This window comes from Festucalex cinctus, chromosome 20, assembly GCF_051991245.1.
Source record: "Festucalex cinctus isolate MCC-2025b chromosome 20, RoL_Fcin_1.0, whole genome shotgun sequence".
Taxonomy (NCBI): Eukaryota; Metazoa; Chordata; class Actinopteri; order Syngnathiformes; family Syngnathidae; genus Festucalex; species Festucalex cinctus.
The window spans coordinates 9726117-9748298 of record NC_135430.1 but is presented as its reverse complement, the minus strand read 5'-3'; the positions used below and the strand labels follow the sequence as shown (position 1 = coordinate 9748298).

At 41.0% G+C, this 22182-nt stretch overlaps 2 protein-coding genes across 5 annotated transcripts; both read left to right on the top strand.

Moving 5' to 3' along the window:
* The first annotated feature begins 1526 nt into the window (after positions 1 to 1526).
* unm_hu7910 (un-named hu7910) lies at positions 1527 to 21769 on the top strand. 4 transcript variants are annotated; one of them, XM_077509183.1, is made up of 27 exons: positions 1527 to 1710; positions 5273 to 5449; positions 5602 to 5646; positions 6000 to 6068; positions 10890 to 10937; positions 11837 to 12025; positions 12124 to 12150; positions 12308 to 12352; positions 13616 to 13648; positions 13717 to 13749; positions 13823 to 13858; positions 14561 to 14608; positions 14672 to 14767; positions 15427 to 15474; positions 15556 to 15636; positions 16855 to 16896; positions 16963 to 17048; positions 17135 to 17221; positions 17296 to 17446; positions 18219 to 18355; positions 18420 to 18518; positions 18580 to 18669; positions 18798 to 18935; positions 19001 to 19136; positions 19205 to 19296; positions 19366 to 19499; positions 21090 to 21769. In XM_077509183.1, exons 1-27 carry the CDS (start codon positions 1671 to 1673, stop codon positions 21238 to 21240), a joined length of 2358 nt encoding a protein of 785 aa, XP_077365309.1. In that variant the 5' UTR covers positions 1527 to 1670; the 3' UTR covers positions 21241 to 21769. The 4 variants fall into 4 exon arrangements, with proteins under 4 accessions (XP_077365309.1, XP_077365306.1, XP_077365308.1 ...); XM_077509180.1 differs by lacking the exon at positions 1527 to 1710 and adding an exon at positions 2928 to 3212; XM_077509182.1 differs by lacking the exons at positions 1527 to 1710; positions 5602 to 5646 and adding an exon at positions 2928 to 3212.
* LOC144009794 (uncharacterized) lies at positions 6881 to 10224 on the top strand. Its single transcript, XM_077509676.1, has 6 exons — positions 6881 to 6953; positions 7228 to 7458; positions 7815 to 7862; positions 8759 to 8806; positions 8853 to 8963; positions 9105 to 10224. Exons 1-6 carry the CDS (start codon positions 6881 to 6883, stop codon positions 9977 to 9979), a joined length of 1386 nt encoding a protein of 461 aa, XP_077365802.1. The 3' UTR covers positions 9980 to 10224.
* Positions 21770 to 22182: the final 413 nt, after the last annotated feature.

Sequence of the window (22182 nt, the reverse complement as noted above, 5' to 3'; positions counted from 1 at the left end):
AACAAATCGGTCTCTTCGCTTTTGTGTGTGCATGTGTCTGTTTATTTATGTGTGTTTTCCACAGGTAGAAGAATCCTTTTGGCATGGTCCCTCTGCTAGCGTGTGCGTTTGCGCATGTGCGCGCGTACACTGATTGCCTCTCCCAGTGGACGTGATGATGCTACGATGTTTGTTGTCTGGTCGCCGTGGCAGCGAGGCGTCGATGAGGTCCTGCTGGGAAGGCTGTTGACCTCCAGGGGGCGTAAAACCAATATCCGAATGATTAACGCTGTTGACTGAAAGACGAAACACATGAACGCGCAAAACAAATCCACATCGACAACTTTCTTCTTCATCTTTGTCAGTATGTTTACTACACGTGACATTCATACATTCATTCATGTTTTTTTTTACGTTAATCAGGTTGACATCACCTTGCTCTCGCAAGATGAATTCTCGCGGTATTTGTGAGTTCACAAACCCCTCACTTGAGTGAAGCGCAAATCCATCTGGCTATTGCCAGGTTAAGGTTGACACGTAGTGCAAATAATTAACATAGCAAGCCTCGTTTTGTTTTTATTCCATTTAACAAACTATTCACACATTCGGCACTCAGCCTTTATAGTGTGTGCGTGCGTGTGTGTCAATGGGTTATCCAAGGCTTTGCCTGGAATGGGACACACGCACGCTCAACACCTGTCTGAATGTGAGTGCGTTTGTGTTAGCGGAATTATACTTGATCGATCTCGTAAAGGATTTAAATTAATGTGACTATCAAGCAGTAAAACCTATAAAGCACACGTGAATTTTCATATCACAAGAATATTGAGACATTTGATTTTTCATGTGAATAATTTTTAATGCTTAGTAGCACAAGTATTCTCATCTTTCCTGATGCGATACAACAGCGCCATCTTGTGTTCCCCTGTTGTAGTCGTCTATGAAATCAAACAGTAATTGCATAATTGAATAGAAATTAGTTTTAAATTAAAAATGGAAGAGATTTACAAATTGTAATAATAATAAAGCCCAATGCAGACCAGTGGGCCAATCGATTTTGGGGGGGGGGGACCCCAAAAAACATCATATCAATATTGAAAGAAACGTGTGAATAAGAAAAAGTCACCAGATTGGTCACTGAAATTTGAGAGTGATTAAAGATAAATTTCTTTTAAAAAATTAATTCATTTGAGCTAATATTGTTTGTATATATGCAATGTACGACAAAGCTGCACATTTGATCTGTGTATAACTCAATCGTAGATTATAAAAATGAATGAATGTACCATGTTTGCATTATAACAAATACTTTGATATCTGACCAAAAGCAGTTTGTAAGAAGGAGTTTTGGGTCAAATCCAGATTGTGTTCCGCCCCAGATGGCGTCAACTCTTCTCCTGACACGTTTTTTTCGCAGTCCAAACAGTGGGAAGCTTTCTACCAACATGATTGGCTAATATCTTTTCGACCGTGCCCCCCAACTTCCGCCCATGTAGCTAATCCCCTTCACCGATTGGTTTAGCGCATGGCCAATCATTATTAGTATACAGTGAAGCGTCGTTGGTATCCAAGCTAGCAGCATCCTCCTCTCTCCGAACAAAATCCACCCACTGTCAATCAAAATCCCCGTTAGCTTAGCTTGGTAGCCGCTAATCACTCGATTTAAGGTTTACCGGTGAATTTACGACGCCATGGCTCAGAAGAAAAGTCCTAAAACGCATTCCAAAAAAGGTTTGTGTTCTGTCTTACTAGCGAACGAGTGTTAAGTCCGAGAACGTCAGTCATGTCCACCATACTCCCTTTCCCATTCTGCAAATTGTCGATGTCGTATCTTTTATGGTGGATGCACATCGAAAGGGGCAATAACGCGCGTGGTTTTAAAGTTGACGAATCAATCCTTGATTCGGCCAACATTTTGCACTTCTTGTGGGATTTAAACACGCAGCTCGCGCGTTTCCACGTCCTGATAGTGAAAGCTGCAACAAGCTTATCCAGGCAACATTCATCTTAAAACTAGATACTGTCACAACTGTAAATGTACTTTTTACTCGCCGTATGCAGCATTATTTCGTAAATATTCATAGAAGTGTATTCGTTAGCTTTGTAATGGTGCCTAATTTGCCTAAACAGGAAGAGAAAGTTAAAAGTAGAGATTTTCTATTTGGATTTGGTTTGGCGAGCTCGCTGTTTTAGAGCTCGGGGCTTAGCTGTCAACAGATTCGCAGCACGGATCAATTAAATTATTAATCTGTGCACGATTGTGACGCTTTTGCCACAACGTCAGTGGCGTAAGGATAATGTGCTTACAGTTCTAAAGGAACACTCCTTGATGAAGCTAACAATTATATACATTTCTGAACATGACATCAACACAGTCTGTTGTTTTACTCATTTACACTTTTTAACTTCCCTATGGTGCATTTCCTTAAATGTACAGTCGTGTTAAAACAGTTCATTAAGACGCTTAAATGGACAGTTGTGTTCACACAAAGCCAGAGCAGGACAAATTGGACATCTTTTGACTCAACTTTAAACAGAATTGGACAAACACATCCAACTACAAAACTTTATGAATTGTTTACAGTTTGAATACAAGTCTAGCCTTGAAGGAGGGCTCAGTGGTCTACCTAGTGGCCTTCTAGTTCTATATATGCTCATTACGGCATTGCTAAAACAACTAATCTAATAGTGGCCCAAGACTTTTGCACAGTATGGCATGTCAAGGTTGTTTGCCTCACCTTTGTCCTCTGTGGCATCTCACACGCACACAAACGCGGAGCGCAGCAAGGTTTGTCGGCTCTAAGAATAGTGGGGATCAGGTTCTGGACCTCACAATTGGTCCGGTGCGAGGACAGCGCGGGAGGAGGATTGAGGAGGAGGCGCTTGTGTCTGTCCTGAGGATTCACCCGTTGCTTGGTTGGTCACTTCTCGTCTCATTGTGGCCTCTTTGGAAGTTTCCTTCTCATTGTTTGAGATCATCTTTGTGAATGAGTCGTCTACGTATTCAAAGTGTTAGTTTGACGGCTTGCTGAAGGGTTTTTGCTCCATGCAGCGCTACCGCCACTATGGCGGCTCCGCCACCTTCTCGGCAGCGCCGGCGGAGGAGCCCCACAGCACCCAGGAGGCGCCGAACGCTCTCGAGGAGCAGGTGGAGCCCATCGTAAATGAGGAGGCTCAGGATGGCCTCAGTGTGGAGGAGGCCGCAGCCCCGCAGCAGGCTCCTTTGCCCTCTGGTGGGTGGCAACCTTGGGGATGGACTCGCTTTGCTTTTTGGCATGGACTGCTTTGGTTTGGTTGAATTTGACTGCGTTCAGGCTTTAACTTTTAACATTTAAGTATTTGCGGTTGGAGATGACGTCAACGTCATTGTCATGTTGGAAGCGCTCAGCTGCTTCCCGAGGAACAGCTGTTGCTGTTGGGCCCGCCCCCCATCGGGCTGGTGTTAAATGCTTTCACCGGGTCACTTTGACCTCTGCCGTTTGTGACTCTGGGGGAAAAAAAAAAAAAGTGTTGACGACTTGAACCGACAGAGCGCCACCTACTAGGGGTGTGAATTGCCTAGTACCTGACGATTCGATTCGTATCACGATTCACAGGTCACGATTCGATTCGATACCGATTAATCCCGATACGAATGGTCACGATTCGATACCGATTAATCCCGATACGAATTTATAAGTCGATTGTTGCGATTTTTTTTCATTCATATTTAGAAAATACTAATCAGTAAGCTTGTAGAGTGTAAGATTTATATGAAAATGTATTATTTATTTATCTGAAATTTCAGTCTTATAGAGGTTGTAATCTGTTTCATGTTTGAACAGCATTAAAATAAAAATATTAAGGCTTAATGTGCCGTTCATATAACATTCTTCCATGCTCAAGGTGTGAATCCTAAAAAAAAAAAAAAAATAAAAAATAAAAAATAAAAAAAATAAAAAATCGATTCTGCCGATTATTGAATCGATTCGAGAATCGCGCGATGTAGTATCGCGATATATCGCCGAATCGATTTTTTTTTTAACACCCCTACCACCTACGTTAACCAACAACTGCTGAGTGTGTTAAATTAACTTGTGTTTGATGTGTTATGTAATTAACTCGGATCAAGATGGACGTCTGCCTCGCAGTTGGGGATGTTCGAATCTGTGCTTTCCTGTGTTGTGATTTTGCATGTTGTGCTTGCTTTTTTTCCCCTCACATTCCAAAAATATGCATGTGAGGTTGTTTGAATACTCAAAAAAGACTGTCCATAGATTAAACATAGGCAGAGGTGCCTAAAGATAAAAGTAAACTCTTAAGTTTTTCAAGAGCGCCGTCATTCATCCACTTCTTTTTTTTTTTTTAAATAAACAGCCTTTTGGCGAATAGTGACAATTCGTCAATAAAGATGCCTCAACGTTTTTAATTCCACTCCCTGTTTGAGTTTACCGTCAAACTAAACATGAAGGCAAAACAACTACATAGATTTACCTTAGGAAAGCCCTCAATAAAAAATGGCTTTGTCATGCTAACGTAGCGTTGATTGTCACCGTTTTCAACGCAGCGGATATTTCAAAGCAAACAGTGAAGCCACAGATGCAGACATGTAATATATTAATACTCAAATGAATTTATTCTTTATCCTAATATTCCAGTATCTAACTAATCAATTTACAATAGCAGTAGTAGTAGAAGAAGTCTATTCTTCTTCGATTGTGTCTGCATGATAATACCGCCTCCCAGTGGCCAAAGAGGGTACACCAGAAGGTGCAGCACAATTAATTGAAATGCAGCTTTTCTTTTTCTTTTATTTATTTTTGTATAAATGTAATTTTTTTAATAAAAAATAAAATAATAAATATTTAACAATTTAGATTTTTTTATGTTTATTTTAATTGTTATAATTAATTAATTAAACATAACTAACTAAATTTGAAAAAAAACATTTTTTCTTTTTATTTGTGTTATTTAAATTGTTAAAATTAATGAATTAAATTGCTAAATTAAAAAAATACTTTTTAATTTATTTTTATAATTTTTTAAATTATTTTGTATTTATTTTATTTTCATAATTGTGTTATTATTTTAATAACATTTTATTGAATTATCTTATTACACTGTTTATATAAAGCACAATATTATAGAGTGCTATTTTCCTCATTTAAAGTTTATGTTCCCTGTGTTTGGCTAATAGCCAACTAACTATGGGGGCTGCTAAAATAATACTTTTTTTTCCCGCCCTGAATAATAAATTCAAATGAATGCAGTAGTGTATTTGACATGTTGTCTGTTTGTTGTATGGTGTCCTCAGAGGCAAAGCCGCCGCCATCATCAGAAAGCAAGAGCAGCAAAAAGCCGACAGGAGGAGACGCGGGCGCAGGAGCCAAATATTCAATGTTCACCTGGTTTGCGGTGCTGGCGCTGTTGGGGGTTTGGAGCTCCGTGGCCGTCGTCTACTTCGACATAGTCGACTATGACAGCGTCATCGGTAAGTGTTATTCACCTTTAAGCCGCTGATATTTGAAGACATATAATGCAGCAAACAGCGAACACGTTGAAGTTATTTTTGGCTCGGAAAGAAGGAGAAGACGACACTCAGCTTTTGTTTCCTGTCATCTTCTATTTTGTGTCTGCTCGCAGCCAGAGCGCAAGAGTTTCGTATGAACTTTTCACAAGTTTTACAAGGTACGCTTTTCAACATGTCAAAGACAAAGCGTCCTGTCTTTTTTTTTTATTATTATTATTATTAGTTTTTCTACCTCCTGTTTCCTCTCATACATCCCAGCTGGAAGACTGTGCAGACGTCTCTCCTAGCAAAACCCCTCCACCTTTTTTTTTTCTTCACTTCATCCAACACTCACTCATGTTTATCTTGTGACGGTTATGAAAAAATTGTGTCGTCAATATGGCATGAGGAAAAAAAAAGTACTGTAGTGCCGCTCATTATGTGTCCTGTACTCCCATGATCGTTCTTGTCGCCGCAAAAAAACCCGACGCGTTCATCGTCTTGTTTTTTTTTCTTCTTCCTTCTGCTGCAGGGAAGCTGACGGCCTACGACACAGACGGAGACGGCGACTTCGATGTGGAGGACGCCAAAGTCCTGCTCGGCAAGTCCTCGCTAACGTTTTCCGATTTACGACCTGAGGTGGTTTACAATAACGTGCTAACATAGAATAGCATAGCGTGCTAAAACAGTGGGAAGTCCATTCACCCCCCCAAAAAAATATTTACAAAAATCTGTTCTATGTAGCTCCACTCGTCTGAACTCTGTGTAAATATGAACAAAGCAACGAAATGCACCTGTTTTTATCCATTTGAAGGGGCGGCCATTTTGTCACTTGTTGTTTCCTAAAAATGACTTCACAGTTCAGGTAAACAAGATTCAACATGTAACGACCAAGGCTCAGGTATGACCAATCACAGCTCACCTGTTGTCTGAGTTTGATCATGTGATGCCCACAAGCTGAACCGTGATTGGTCGTTACTTGGCAACCGCATTCTCAGGCAACAGGAAGTGACAAAATGGCCGCCCCCTGAGATAGATCATGATAGTCTTCCATTTCTTGACAGGAAGAGGGTTAGAACACTAAAGAATACTTTTTAAAAGTATCTTTTCAATGTGTTTTAATAAATTTAAATGTTTACAATAGTGGTGTGCAATTTTGACCCAATTTTATACCCCAATTAGGTCATTTTTATTACGATAACAATGCATTTTTAATTATGGTGTATTTCTTTCAAATAACACTACATAAATGACAATAGAACCACATTTTTTTTTTATAGATCAGCAAATACATGGATAAATATTGGGGGTGGGGGTCACCAGGCTAATAAAACAGCCTGCATCCATTTTCTATAGCACTTCTGCACTTTTTGGAGTTGTTGGTGTGCTGTAGCCTATCCCAGTGGACGTTTGATGCAAAACCTCGGACTGACTGCCAGCCAATTGCGGACACATAAAGACAAACAAGCATTCGAACCTCAGAACTGTGAGGCAGACCCAAAAAGGATGCGATCACGCACACAGGAAGTGATTGGCCTTAGCGATGCAGAAACAGGAAGTTAAGGTGTGAACGACTACTTTAACTCCCTCTCTTTCTTTTCCCTCCATCATCATCATCATCATCATCTTTTATTTGATGACACGCTTCATCCCTCCCTCCTTGTGTTTGATGTCCTCTTTTTAAGTTAAGTTCAATTCCCTCCCTTGCCATCGCCCCCTATCTTCTCCTCTATTGTTTTTCTCTCTATCTCTCTCGTTAGGCCTGACCAAAGGTGGCGATGGTAGTGCGCAAGGCGAGTCTCTTGAGGAGGTTGTAAATGTTTTGGCAGAGGAAGGTTCTGATTGGCTGTATGGCTTCTTCACCTTCCTCTTTGACGTAGTCGGCTCCCCCGTAGAGCAGGGCGAGGAGGAGGATGGCGGGGAGGAGGAGGAGGAGGAGGAGGAAGATGGCGAGGAAGAGGCGGCGGCTGTCAGGAGGCGCCAGCAGGGCAGTTCGTCTTACCTTGACGACGTGGAAGTCAAAGGGGTCATATTGGACCTCCAGAACCAATAGGAGGACAGGAAGCAAGCCTGAGGACCGAATGGAGGACACTTGTGGAAAAAGTGGATGGACAGAAACAAATGTGGTCTATTTTTGGAGGGAAAAAAAAAAAACATGGGAGTGAATCATTTAATTTGACGTAGGGCACAAATTAACAAAGTATGTAAATCTTTTTTTTTCTTTCTTGTTGTTTTGGTGAATGATCATTATGATGTTGGCACTTCAACACTTGAACAGGTCCACAACAATTCCCGATCAGGTGCTTGTAAATCGCTGATGAGCGCCCTCTGCTGTTTGTCGCTTCAGATGACAGGAAGTTAAAAGGTTCTCGCAGGAAGCAGGCGTTGAGGAAAGGTACGCTTGTGAGCATCGTGTGCTGTCCTGCATGTCTCCGAGGTGCTGTGAGGACATGCGCGTTGGGACATTTAGCATTTAGCTTTGCGAGTGTCTAAATCAGAGCCAATGCTAACCTTTGTTGTGTTGTTTAAAGAGGAAGTCAACCCCCACCCCCCAAAAAAAATTCTTGACAATAATGTGTTCTATGCAGCCGCACTAGTCTAAATATGGTATTCTGATTAATATTACATTTGTGGAATATGATTTATCCATCTGTTTTTATCCATCTCAAGGGGGCGGCCATTTTGCTACTTGCTGTCGACTGATGATGACATCACAGTTGCTCAGGCAACAACCAATCACAGCTCACCTGTTTTTTTTAAGCTGACCTGTGATTGGTTGTTACTTGAGACCTGAGCAACTGTGATGTCAGCAAGTGGCAAAATGGTCGCCCCCCCCCACCCAGCTGGGGATTTTGCAGCTTAACTCATATTCCACTAACACAATATTAACCAGAATGCCGTATTTTAGACTAATGGGATTGCATAGAACATATTATTGTCAAGAATTTTTTTTGTGGGTTGATGAAGGTCACACATCTAACACATCAGCAGTCATCTCCGTTGCTTGTGCTTTCGGATCCAGAAACATGAACACTGACGACACAAATACTCAGCATGTTTGTTGCCGTGGTAACCTGACCCCCAGAAATGGAGGACTCAGTTTGAGTCAGACCTAAGGCTGTTTTTTTCAGACTCAACTTTTTTTTTTTATGAGACTCGTCCTCTTGACTTGACAAGCGTTGCATGTTTGCATTTGAAAAAATGTGCATTTTCTGGATTTTTGGATCACCTCTGTAAAACTGCGACGATCTAAAAACAGTTTCTAAAAACTTTGTATGTGTGTGTATGAAGCACTCCGAGAAGTGGACGAGGATCCTGATGAGATGGAATTGAACGAAGGTAGCGTTGGGATGTCCACGTGCTGACGTTTGGAAGTGTTGACTTCATATTAGAATCTTAGCAGCAGCTCTGTTTTCTTTTTTTCTTCTTTTTTTTTTGTGTGGCGTCCTAGACGAGATTCCAGAAGTAACAACTTTGAGGAGGAACGCCACCCGAGGTAGAAAAACTGCGCCTGCATCTGTGTGCGAACATCCACTGCAGTGAACGATAACACATTTAGCAGCAGTTACCAAAACGAACACGCCCGTGACCCCGTCGCTTTATGTCCTCCTTGATACCGACTATATTCCGACTCCAGAACTTCCCGTCCGAGACGACGTGCTGCGCTCGGCCCTGCGGGACGAACTGAGCGCCATCGACGAGAAGACCGAGGCCAAGCGCATCGCTCGCGTGGCCCTCTCCGAAATCAAAAACCTCCTCCTCGCCGACGAACGCCGAGGCAGGGAGGCGGCCTGGCAGCTCCAGATGAAAACGCTGGAGGTCGCCCAGGAACAACTCGGGCTGGAGAAGGAGCGGATCGGCGTGGAGAAGGAGAGGATGGAAGTGGAGAAAAGGAGGATGGAGGCGGAGAGGGAGCGGATGGCGTGGGAGAAGGCGGAGAACGAGAGACGGGAGCGGGATAAGGCGGAGAGGGAGGAGATGGAGAAGGAAAGGACGGCGTGGGAGAAGGCCAAAAGGGAACGGGCGGAGCGAGAAAGGATTGCGTCGCAGCAAGAGCGGGAACAGCTTGAAAAGAAAGAGAAGGAGCGCTTGGTTCGGGAGCAAGTGGCGGCCAAGGAAAGGGAGGAGAGGGAGCGCTTGGCCAGAGAGAAAAGCGAAGAGGAGAGGAAGGAAAGGGAGAGGATAGCGCAAGAGACGGCGCGGCAACAAAAAGAGCAGATGGCCAAAGAGCGGGAAAGGCTTGAGAAGGAAAAGCTGGAGAGGGAAAGGCAAGAAAAAGAGCGAGCGGAGAAGGAGCGCCTGGCGAAAGAGCGAGCGGAGAAGGAGAAAGCGGCCAGGGAGAAGGAGGTGCGTCTTTCGCGCGACAAGATGGGGGCCGAGCGGCCCGAGGTGAGGAAAGCCAACAGCAGTCAGCCTCCAGAGGAGAAAAGTCAACGGGCCGGCGTGACGGCGGTCAGGAGGGAAAAGGGCGTGGTCGCCGACAAAATGGCTGCCACCGGGAGGAAGAAGTAAACTCGGCTTTTGCTCATGTTTTGGACTCTACTTATTTTTGGTTTGGAATCAGGCGCTCATTCCCGACTGACTCCCTGCTTATGAATTTTTATGTAGTTGACTTATCAAACAAATTAAAAAATAGTTTTAGAACACTATTCAGGTGATAATTTCACCATTTCTTTTACATATTTACAATCTACTGGATCAATACCAGCTGGTTCAATTTCTGTTATAATTATTGAACAAATAAAGAAATAATATTACATTTGAAAATATTGCTTTGCCACCATCTTGTGGCAGGCCTACAGGCCTACTTTTCAAGATACATTGTGGGATACATTGGGGCACTATACACGGAATACACCTTAAACTCATCACACAATCAAACAACACTACAAAAATTGTCAACTCATTACTATGTGAGATGCTTTTACTGAGAAATCATTGGTCATTTGTGGTGTTGCTGTAATCGTCTCATGTTTATGTGCACTCTAAGCTCCGCCTCCATCTCCTTTTATGGAACATATTTCCCTCCAGTGTGGCAAGTGTCAAATAAAATTTCAAACGGTGCCATCCTCGTATTCTCCGGCTTCCTCTCATGTTCCAAAAATGTCTATTAGGTCATTGAAAGTAGTGTAAAGAACGCTTGTTTGTCTTTATGTACGAGTCCAGGGATGTATTCTCCGGGATGGACTCCAGCTCACCTAACAAGGCAAGCTGTTTTTTCGAAAATGGATTCCACGTTTACTGTGAACCACCTCGGGTGTGCTTCTCACGTCATGTTGACACCACACACGCTCATTCATATTCAAATTAGTCGCACATGAGTCACTCCAGTGTGTTTTAGTTGACATTTGACAACATATTTATTACGCACAAGTGCGTGGACAGTTTGTTTGTTTTGTCATGTTGTCACATCTCCAAGCAGGCCTGAAAGAAACGCCAAGCCAGGGGCCGACAACTGCAGGGGGACCAGGTGAGACAACAGTCACCTGACTTACAAGTTTTGAAGCTATGAGCTGTTGTTTGGCTTTTTTTTTTTCTAGTCTGAACTATATGCAAAACAGAATGAGACATTTTGTTATTGTTATTGAAACCGACACATTACTTTGCCTTAACTTCTGTTATCTGAATGCTAACACACAATAAGAAATGCCATTGACAGGGCTAACAAATAGCATATATAAACTTAGGGTGTCAACGCAACGCAGCAGACACGTCCACGTCAAAATTTAGCAGAAATAAATTTAATATAATCCATATATTTGTGGAGACTTGGGTCAAGTTGTGTTTTACAATTTTAAAAATGTGCAGAATTTCACAGGTTATTCTTATTATGAAAAGGAAAAAAATGCACTGCTGTCACCATTGTCCCGCAAATGCAATTATGCCATCTAGTGGCAGAAAAATGACTTCAACACAAATCAATCACATTTTTTTTTACAGTTCACTCAGTTTTATGAATTATGAAATTACTGTATCAATGACTAAAAGAAGCAGCCATATTTTTATATATTTCACTGTCGGGGTTGTTTTTTGGATAACGTGTGGCAGTAAAAGAGTTAAACAATTAAAAATGTTCATTGCCTGACACTACTACAATAAACACAAGGACCAAGGATAGAGCCCTGAGGGACCCCACAGTGGAAGATAGCTGAATAAGAAACATGATTATAAATACAAACATTGAGAAAATCATATTAGCGTTTAAAAACAAAAAAACCCAAACAAACCTCAAACTGTATAATAATCACTCTTTGGCGACTTTTAGCTATACTAACACATTCACAATCACTTTTTTTTTTTGGGGGGGGGGGGATCTTTATCAACATATGAGTGACCTCCAGCAACGAATTCTCTCTTTGATTCATGTAGTCGAAACTGCTGAAGAGCAGCCGAGCAACCAACAAGCCGCAGACCCAGCGGAAGAGAAGTCGGTGGCGCCGCATACGGAGGAACCCGCCCGAGAGGACTTCACCGCTGAAGAGCAGTCGAGCAACCGGCGCGTTGCGCCAGGGGAGCTGCGTACGGGGGAGGCCGCAACTGAGGACTTACCAACAACAAGTGTGTGATCAAACAATTCGCTCGTCAACTTGTTTTTTCAAAAGCGCGTCATGACACACTTCCTGTGCGTTTGTGCATGTGCATGTCGCTCTCTGCAGCCGAGGATGTGGAATCTGAAATCCAAGGTTTGTCCTGCTCACTTTTGACACTCGTCTGCGCCATCACCTCTTCAGATGGGAAAACTTCTTTTCTTCATCTTTATGCCTGCTTGTGTTTATATATATATATATATATATATATATATATATATATATACACGTATATTTCATGTATGTCCTCCAGCTGCTGTTCCGTTGCCTTCGTTTGTCGAAGAAGATTTTGTTTCAGGTGAGTCCAACACAGATGCTGAACATAACTTTTAGTAAATATTGGTGGAGAATACTTGAAATAAATCTTTTAAAACTAAAGAGCTTTGAGAATTTGTCCAAACAAAAAAAAACAAAAAAAACACATTACAAAATAATTAATTGGGTAAGGTTTGGGATAGTGTTTCCTGAAGCTGAGGCATGATTGGTTGATGCCATTTTCAGTTGACAAGTGTCAAAATGGCCGCCACCTGAGATGGAACACAATGTCGTGTTTAACTATTCTAAGTGGGGATGCTGAAAGCTGAATGCGAAGATTTGAATGTATGTGGAATGCTTATGAAGTTAATTGAGAGATAAATTGAAATTATGAAATTATAACAACCTGGTTAGACAATGCACTTTACCAACTGTGCCAGAGAGCAGTATCAGACACCTGGTAATAAGTTACATGTATGGAAGTGGGCGTGGAAAGTGATACTTAGAAAAAGTTCAATGTCTGTCCCATTGAAAATGAATGGGGAAAAGCTGATATTAAATGTGAAATTGTGCAAATACTGTAAGTAATGTGTAATCAGATGATATATACCCCGACAGGCATGATTATTTTTTAAGCTAGTTGAAATTGTAACAATGTTAATTGGAAGTATGAAGTGGGAGTTGTTAGGCTAGAATAAAAATCACAACAACATATGTGGGAATTCTTCAGCATTCCCACAATTAACTCATTTTCACAGAAGCAATCCCGTTCGCTCCCGGCTGTTTTACTGGATTTTGACTAATTTTGCAAGGCCCACAGAATATTGTGTTCTATTGCTATAACAGCATGGAACCTACCAAAAGAAAGACTGAAGTCTCTTCTGTCATCAGGAAAAAAAAAGTATGTTTCTATCTGTTCCCGTTTTGCAGTAATTAGCATTAGAAGAGAGCTAAGTTTCATCAGTTTTCACAAACCTATTTAAAATTGTAAGTAATTTAGCTTTTTTTCTAGATGGCCCTGGTTGATCTCCTTTGCTCTGCTTCCACCTGCTGGCCGTTTGTGTAATAACTACCATTTCTGCAACCGTTCTTTGCAGTTGAGAGGCTGCATCAAAGCCTTCCGTATGCTCTAGCAAAAAAACAAAAAAAAAACTAAAACGTATAAATACGTCTTTGGGACACTTAGAACATTAAAAAAACGCATTTATACGTTATTGGGAGTAAATGAGTTTAATGAAAAAGATCTGTGCAACCCTTCAAATCATTTTATTAATTTCAAATCTCCTATGATATTTTGTGTTTGCAGATGATCCTCGAGGAGACAAGGAGGATCATGATGGTGTGTAAAATTTATTTTTGTATCTTTTGACCTTCCCCATCGTGAAGTCTCACCCGGATGTCTTTCAGGGGAGGACTTGGACGCCATCGACACGAGCGGAGGTGAGAGGATGTCGGCAGGCGTTCGAGAGCTGAAGATGATTTTGGTGTTGTTTCAACTGTTTTGTGCTTGTAGTCTTGGTGGAGGAGCCTTCGTCGCAGGAGATTGTCGGTAAGCCGGAATTCAGAGCACCAAAATTCTTTTTTTTTTTATTTATTTTATTTCACCCACGTCTTTTTCACCTTGCACATTTATCAACAATTCAAACTTTTGCATATTCAACCGATGTCAGTACAAGAAAGAGACGTTAAGTGGAAAACAAAATTCTGTTTAGGTCGTTCAAGACTATTCTGTGGAGCTATTCACATTGGTCAAATTATTCCACATTTTCCATCGACTGCTTTTCGCATTCCCCAAATTTTCACGACCCCATTCAGAACGATAATTTACAATTTCATCTCTGTCATTTCAATTGTACATTTTTCCCCTATTCAAAATGTCTTCCAGTTTATTAATTCTCCAGCATTTGAGTCTAGCATCAGCTCGTCAGCATTCACACACAATTTCTACTTAACTCATTCAAACCCAAAAACTTGTAAATACGTTTTTTAATACTTCGTCCTTCCCTACCAAAAACGTATTCATATGTTTTTTTTTGTTTTTTTGTTTTTTTAATGCTAGAGCACACAGGATGTTTTGATGAAGCTTTTGGCCTGAAGAGGTTGCTTAAACCAATGGTAGTTATTAGAAAAAAGGCCAGCAGGTGGCAGCAGAGTATAAGAGATCAGTTAATAAACATTTTAAAAAGACAAAGTAACCTGAGACCTTGTTTTCATTCTGTTTTTTTTTTTTTTTTGTTTTTTGCTGGTGAAGTGGAATCAGGAGAATATTTGACAAGCTCCAAAGTGACACAAGAAGAAGGTATGTTCCTTTTTCTTTTTTCTCGATGTGATTGTTTTACCCAAGCTTGTTTTTGTGCGTCAGAGCCACCGGTGGAAGTGGAGCAGCAGTCTGAGCATGTGGAAGAGCAGAGTGAGAAGACTGCAGAGAGCGGCAGTGGCTCTGAGGATGAGCACGCCGGTACCACAACCACCACAAACATGTTTCACCCCTACACCACAGGATGCATTCATTCTCGTTATTAACTCAGTTGCTCCCAAAAATGGATAAATATAGCCTATTTCAAAAGTTGTAAGCGTCCCAAAGACGTATTTATACGTTTTTTGATGTTTTTTATCGAACGCTGTGATACAACCTCTGAACTGCAAAGAACTGGTGAAGCAATGTTAGTAATTACAAAAACGGCCAGCAGGTGGCAGCAGAGTAAAAGAGTTCAATCAGGGCCATGTTTCAACAAGCTCTTTTTGACGGTGTTTTCACCAGGAATGTGAATATTGATGAAACGTAGCTATATTCCAATGCTAATTGCTGCCAAACAGAAACGGATAGAAATATACTTTGTTTTCCTGATGAAAGAAGAGACTCTAATCTTTCTTTTGGTAGGTTCCATGTTTTTATAGCAATAGAACACAATATTCTGTGGGCCTTGCAAAATCTGTCAAAATCCAGTAAAATAGTCGGGAGCGAAGTTGATTGCTTCAGTGAAAATGGCTGCCAGTGAATGAGTTAATGAGACTTTCATAGATGCTGCATGGTGGATCTTTAATTAACGTAAAGGCCGGTTAAACCTAATGTTAATTCCTTTTTCAACTTTTTTTTTTTTTTTTTTAACAATGAAGTGGAATCTGCAAAAGAAGTGACAAGCTCCAAGTTGACACAAGAAGAAGGTATGTTCCTTTTGCAAAGTGAAGTGATCCGAATGGCGAATCCCTGTTCATCACAATCCGACGTTTGGTTTTGCGCATCAGAGTTGCCGGTGGAGGCGGAGACGCAGTCTGAGCCAGTAGACGCACAGAATGAGGCCCCTCGAGAAAGCAGCACCCCTGAGGGTGAGCACGCCAACGCACCAACATAAATATACATAATTTCTGTTCATAGCAGATGAACTGAGATGCATGAAAGTTGACTAGACGTGTTCCTCGTGCCAGTGGTGGGCGGTGTGAGCCAGCAAGGCCTTCTCTAAATTCAAATATTTGCCCCGTTCATTTATTATGTTCTGTTCATTTTGTCCGTCAGATTTCACGCTGTGTTGCCATTTTTCCGTCCTGATTGGTATGGAGGACCAAAACTGCCCAAATTCAAAATAAATAAATGACTAAAAGTGAAAATAAAAATGGATAAAAAAAATGTAATTTGAAAGTTAAATTAAAAAATATATATACATGGAAATAAAAAGAACAAAAAAATCTATCTATATATACATAAATAAATACATTAGTATTAAATTAGGGAATTACAGATATTTTTATATTCGTTTTTATTTTCACTTTTAGTCGTTTATTTAATTATTTAGTGATTTATTTATTTTGAATTTTGGCAGTTTTGGTCCATCCTGCCAGGACAAAATGTTATTCAAATGAGGAGGCGGTCCTAAGCGTGTCTTGGGTTAGGCTCCGCCCTTGCAAACTGCCAAAAGCCGCTCACTCGACCAATGACAGGCAGTTTGCAACGGCGACAGAGTCCAAGACACGCTTAGGACCGCCCCCTCATTTGAATAACAATTCATCCCGGCAGTATGGACCAAAACTGCCAAAAGTCAAAATAAATAAAATAAATTGCTACAAGTGAAAATTAAAAATGGATATAAAAATATAATTAAAAAATTAAATACAAATGTGTACATATTTATATATATAATTTATTTTTTTTCTTTGATTTAATTTTTGAATTATTTTTTTTATATCTGTTTTTATTAACACTTATAGTCATTTAGGACCGCCCCCTCATTTGAATAACATTTGGTCCTGGCAGTTTGGACTAAAACTGCCAAAATTCAAAATAAATGAATGACTAAATCAATAAATAAATGACTAAATAAATATATTAATTACTAAAAGTGAAAATAAAAACGGATATTAAAAAAATATTCAAAAATTAAATACAAATGTATGTTTCTTTTTGTTTTTTGTCATTTATTTATTCATGTAGTCATTTATTTATTTAGAATTTTCGCAGTTTTGGTCCTCCTTGGTTGGTCAAAGCAAAACTCTCAAAACTTATTATTGCTCCACTACTTCATGCTGACAGTGCAATCCTCTTTCTTCCAGACACAGCAGACCACACAGCCACGGAAAAAGCCAAAGAAAAAGGTAAGGAAGATGTACAGATTTGTCAAGCTTCCGCAAATGTTTCTCAAGCTGATGTTTGTCCTGCAGCCAAGAAGAAGAAACCAAAACTGCTCAACAAGTTGGACAAAAGCATCAAAGCTGAATTGGATGCTGCCGAGAAGCTCCGCAAGAAAGTACGTGAAAGGAAGGAAGTGATTCGTGTCGTCTTTTGTTGACTCCCACATTATTATTATTAGTTTTTTTTTCTTTTGTGTATCAGGGAAAAGTGGAGGCGGCACTGCAAGCATTTGAAACTTTAGCGCAGCAGCACGCGCAGAGCCCTCGCGCTCTGTACGGGAAAGCACAGGTGATCATTTCACGGACCGCCTCGCTGTTGAGGATCACAACTCAAGAGTCTCCTCCTGCTTTTGAAACGCGCAGGCGGAAGACGACCTGGCCGAGAAGCAGCGCAGCAACGACATGCTGCAGAAGGCCATCGGCAGCTACAAAGACGCGGCGGAGCTTCCGGACGCCACCCCCGACCTGGTCAGAGCCGCCCTCAAGAGACGAGCCGAGCGCCAGCAGTTCCTGGGTAACCGTGTTTCCGTGGCAACCGCAATGCAACGTGCAAATGGCGACTCTCGGCTTGGCAATACAGCATAAATATTCGTCGTTCTATACAGAGGATAAAGACTATATGACTGGGGTCCTATATGTGCGGAATAGTTTGAATTCCTGCGGTGAAACCCTTCTCAAAACTATGTCACCCTATTTTACTCTGATTATAGTTGCTGAACTACAATCTGATTATTTTTATTTACTGATAATTCGAGATATCAGGCGATTCTTTTATTTTAATTGTAATTAATTGCCTGACTTCAATAGTTAACTCACAATTAATTGTAACTTTGATATCTGTTCTAAATATATTTTAAGATAAGTTTTTATGCTCTTAACGTAAAAGTGGAAAAAAAATGTTGGCTGCATCTTTTATTGATACAGTAATTTCATAATAATTCATAAAATTGAGTTAAAGTTAAAAAGATGCACTATAAAAAAAATGAGTCTGATATTGATGTGTTGAGGTCAATTATCTGCCACTAGATGGCATAATCGCATAATCTTTAACATTTTTTAAATTGTAAAATACAACTTGACCCCAGTCTCCACAAACATATTCATTATTATTAAAAGCATTACTGCAAAATTTTCATGCGGACGTGTCTGCTGCGTTGCGACAACGTTAAAAAAAAAATTAGTGGGGTTAAATTAACTTTAAAACAATTCAAAATGATAAAAATGACTAAATCATCTGATGCATTACTATTAAAAGTGATTTGCGACCTCTCGTGTGAACATGTCAGGTCGCATGCGGGGCGCAGTGGCCACACTGGAGCGGTTGGTACAGATCTTTCCCGACGACGTCAGTCTGAAGAACGACCTGGGCGTGGCCTACCTGTTGCTAGGCGACAACAAAGGTGCCAAGACGGTCTACGAGCAGGTGAGCGGGGCTGCCCGCTGCGTCTTCTCTCCTTCTCCCGTCGTCTCACTGGCGCCCTCTTCAGGTGCTGGCGGTTGCCCCCAGCGACGGCTTTGCCAAGGTTCACTACGGCTTCATCCTGAAGTCGGAGAACAAGATCGCGGAGAGCATTCCGTACCTGAAGGTATGCCAATTTGTTTCCGTGACAACCGCCGCATTTTTGAAATGTGTGTCGATTCCGCCAGGAGGGGCTGGAAACCGGCGAGCCCGGCACGGATGACGGACGTTTCTACTTCCACTTGGGAGACGCCCTGCAGAGAGTCGGAGACAAGAGCGTGAGTGACTCCAGAGACAAATCGTGCATAAAAATACAACATTAAAAGACAAAAGTCCATTTATAATATTTTTATTTTTAGCTTATTATATTCTCGACTTACCAGTGCAATGTGCGTGTGTCCGATAGGCGTACCACTGGTACCAGGTGGGCCACGAGCGAGGGCACTTTGCGTCCGTGTGGCAGAGGTCCCTCTACAATGTGGACGGGCTCAAGGCGCAGCCCTGGTGGACCCCAAACGAGACCGGATACGCCGATCTGGTCAAGGTCGGACATTTCCCAGGATGTGTTTCCAACCCAGGACTCGCTCAACTGCACGTGTTTGCGTTCAGGCGCTGGAGAAGAACTGGAAGATGATCCGGGACGAGGCTACGGCCATGATGGACCAAAAGACGGGGCAGTTTGTACCCGAGGAGGAGAACCTGAGGGAGAAAGGAGAGTGGGGCCAGTACACGCTCTGGCAGCAAGGTCCTTATTTTTATTTTTTTACTTGTTTACATCCTCATCCACATTCGGTCAAAGCCATTTGTGTTCAGGGAAGAAATCCGTGACTTCCTGTCAGGCTGTACCGAAGACCTGCTCGCTACTGGAGAGATTCCCTGAAGCCACTGGCTGCAAGAGAGGACAGGTGCACGCACGCAAGATTTCAAAATGGATGCACTTAACTCACTTGTTGTGTGCGTGTATGTACTTGTAGATTAAGTTCTCAGTGATGCAGCCGGGCACGCACGTGTGGCCGCACACGGGCCCCACCAACTGTCGACTGAGGATGCACCTCGGCCTCGTCATTCCCAAACAGGGATGCAGGATCAGATGCACAGATCAGACCAGGTAACCTAACACGGCAACAACTTTTTTTTGCAGTGGACAGGAAGTTATTGAGCTCATTGTAGCTAACAGGCAGCTAACTCATTTGCTCGTGGACATGTTGAAGCGTCGTCTGTAAGTTTGACACTATTACGTGTGTGATGGAGATATTAGGATGTATGTGTGAATTAAATGGTAGTTAGTGTTTGTTTACCTTAAATGCTAATCACAATTGCTAACCGTTTAGCATAGGCTAATTTTGGTGGTGGTTAATAATGCTCATGCGCAGAACAATAATGAATAATTAGCAGTTATGTCAACTCTAGTAGATATGATGTATGTGTGAACTAAATGTTAGTTAGTGTTTGTTTACTATATATGGTAAACTAATCACTAGCGCGCTAGTGCTAAGCGCGATTGCTCACCATTTATAGCATAGGCTCATTTTGGTGGTGTTTAATAATGCTCATGCACAGAAGATAATGAATAATTAGCAGTTATATCAATTCTAGTAGATATAATGATTAATTCTAGGTGCTATAATGATTTATGTTTACCGTATATGGTAATCGCAATAGCGCGCAAATGCTAATCATGTTTGCTAACCATTTAGCATAGGCTCATTTTGGTGGTGGTTAATAATGCTCATGCGCAGAATATAATGAATAATTAGCAGTTATGTCAACTCTAGTAGATAGAATGATGTATGTGTGAGCTAAATGTTAGTGTTTGTTTACGGTATATTGTAATCACGAGTGCGCTAATGCTAATCGCGATTGCTAACCGTTAGCATAGGCTCATTTTGATGGTGGGGGTTAATAATGCTTATGCGCAGAGGATAATGAAAAATTTGCATTTATGTCAACTGTAGTAGATATAATGATATATGTGTGAACTAAATGGTAGTTAGTGTTTGTTTACTATATATGGTAATCACTAGCGCGCTAATGCTAATCGCGATTGCTAACCGTTTAGCATAGGCTCATTTTGGTGGTGGTGGTTACTAATGCTCATGTGCAGAAGATAATGAATAATTAGCAGTTATATCAATTCTAGTAGATATAATGATGCATGTTTACCATATATGGTAATCACAATCGCGCGCTAATGCTCATCGCGATTGCTAACCATTTAGCATAGGCTCATTTTGGTGGTGTTTTATAATGCTCACGCACAGAAGATAATAAATAATTGGTGGTTATAGCCACTCAATTCAACTTATGTAGCTACAATGGGTAAAACTAAATGGTGGTTAGTGTTTGTTTACCGTATATGGTAATCGCTAGCGCGCTGTTGCTAATTGTGATTTCTAACCGTTTAGCATAGTTTTATTTTGTTGGTGTTTAATTATCCTCACGCACAGATGATAATAAAAAGTAGTTATAAAAATTCAGTTCACATTCAACCTTAATGGATTTTTAAAGATAATATTTTTAAAAAATTACAATTTTATGGTAGGGCCGGGGTCGATTCTTTGATGGAATAATCAATAGGAAAATTGATTTCAAACAGATTTGATAGTGACAGCCCTAATATGAATAAATACAAGAAATGAATATGATATGCGTTGAGTTGAGCTGACCACTTCTTCTGCTCTCATCATCGTCCTCCCAGGGAGTGGGAGGAGGGCAAAGTGTTGATCTTCGACGACTCTTTCGAGCACGAGGTCTGGCAGGAAGCGGACACGTTCCGCCTCATCTTCATCGTGGACGTGTGGCACCCGCAGCTGACGGCGTACCAGAGGCAGACGCTCAGCGCCATCTAGACCGCCAAGCTCGGGACGGACTGCGACACACTGAAGGTTCCTCTGGGTTATACTACTGACTTGACCACACATGCACACGTTTGTCTTTGTATCTTAATGGGGACATCTGATTGACATAATGCCCCTTACTCTACCTTAAAAAAACAAAATACAATTCAAACCTAAACTCTAAAACCAAGTCTTGACCCTCAAAGAGAGGAGTGAACTTGTGGGGCCCAAAATATCCCCACAAGGACAAGTTGGGCCCCACAATTGTAGTTCAACCGGGGAATACGGGCCCCATAATGTAGCAAGAACAAAACACAGACACGCACAAACGTGCACATAGCGCACACACTTTGGACCGACTGTCGTGTTCCGTGTTTGTCGAGTTGATTTGTGAGAAACCTTTTGACTTGGCCGTGACTTTTTCATCCTGTGTTTTCCTGCTAGGCTCACTTTTTCCTCCACTTTTGTATGATCACTACAAACCATCAGATGCTTTCAGAGATTTTATTTTTTATTAAAAATGACAGCAGAAAAATCACAATGATTTTTTTTTCCTCTCAATTATTTATTTCAGCTAGTCTAATTTCTACATTTGCAGTTGACTCTTGGCCAGGTGGGCAAAGTGATTTTTTTTTTTTAAACCTCTGAAATTAGTTAATTATAAAGATGTGTTTATTTTTACAAGTAATTTACCTCAGCAAATAATTCTTTATTTTATTTAAATATTAACTAAATAAAAATAAATATTAGTATAGTTTTCACAACTATACTTTGCATGTATTTCTGAATGAAATAATTTTTACTAGAATATTTATAAATAGTAAAATGAACTATTTAACATTGTTTTTATTTATTGTAATTAATCAAGTAAACTACACGTCAAGATAGCTAATAGATATTTTCCCATTTGTCTTTTCCTGTGGCATTAACCCCCCCCCCCCCCCCCCCCCAAAT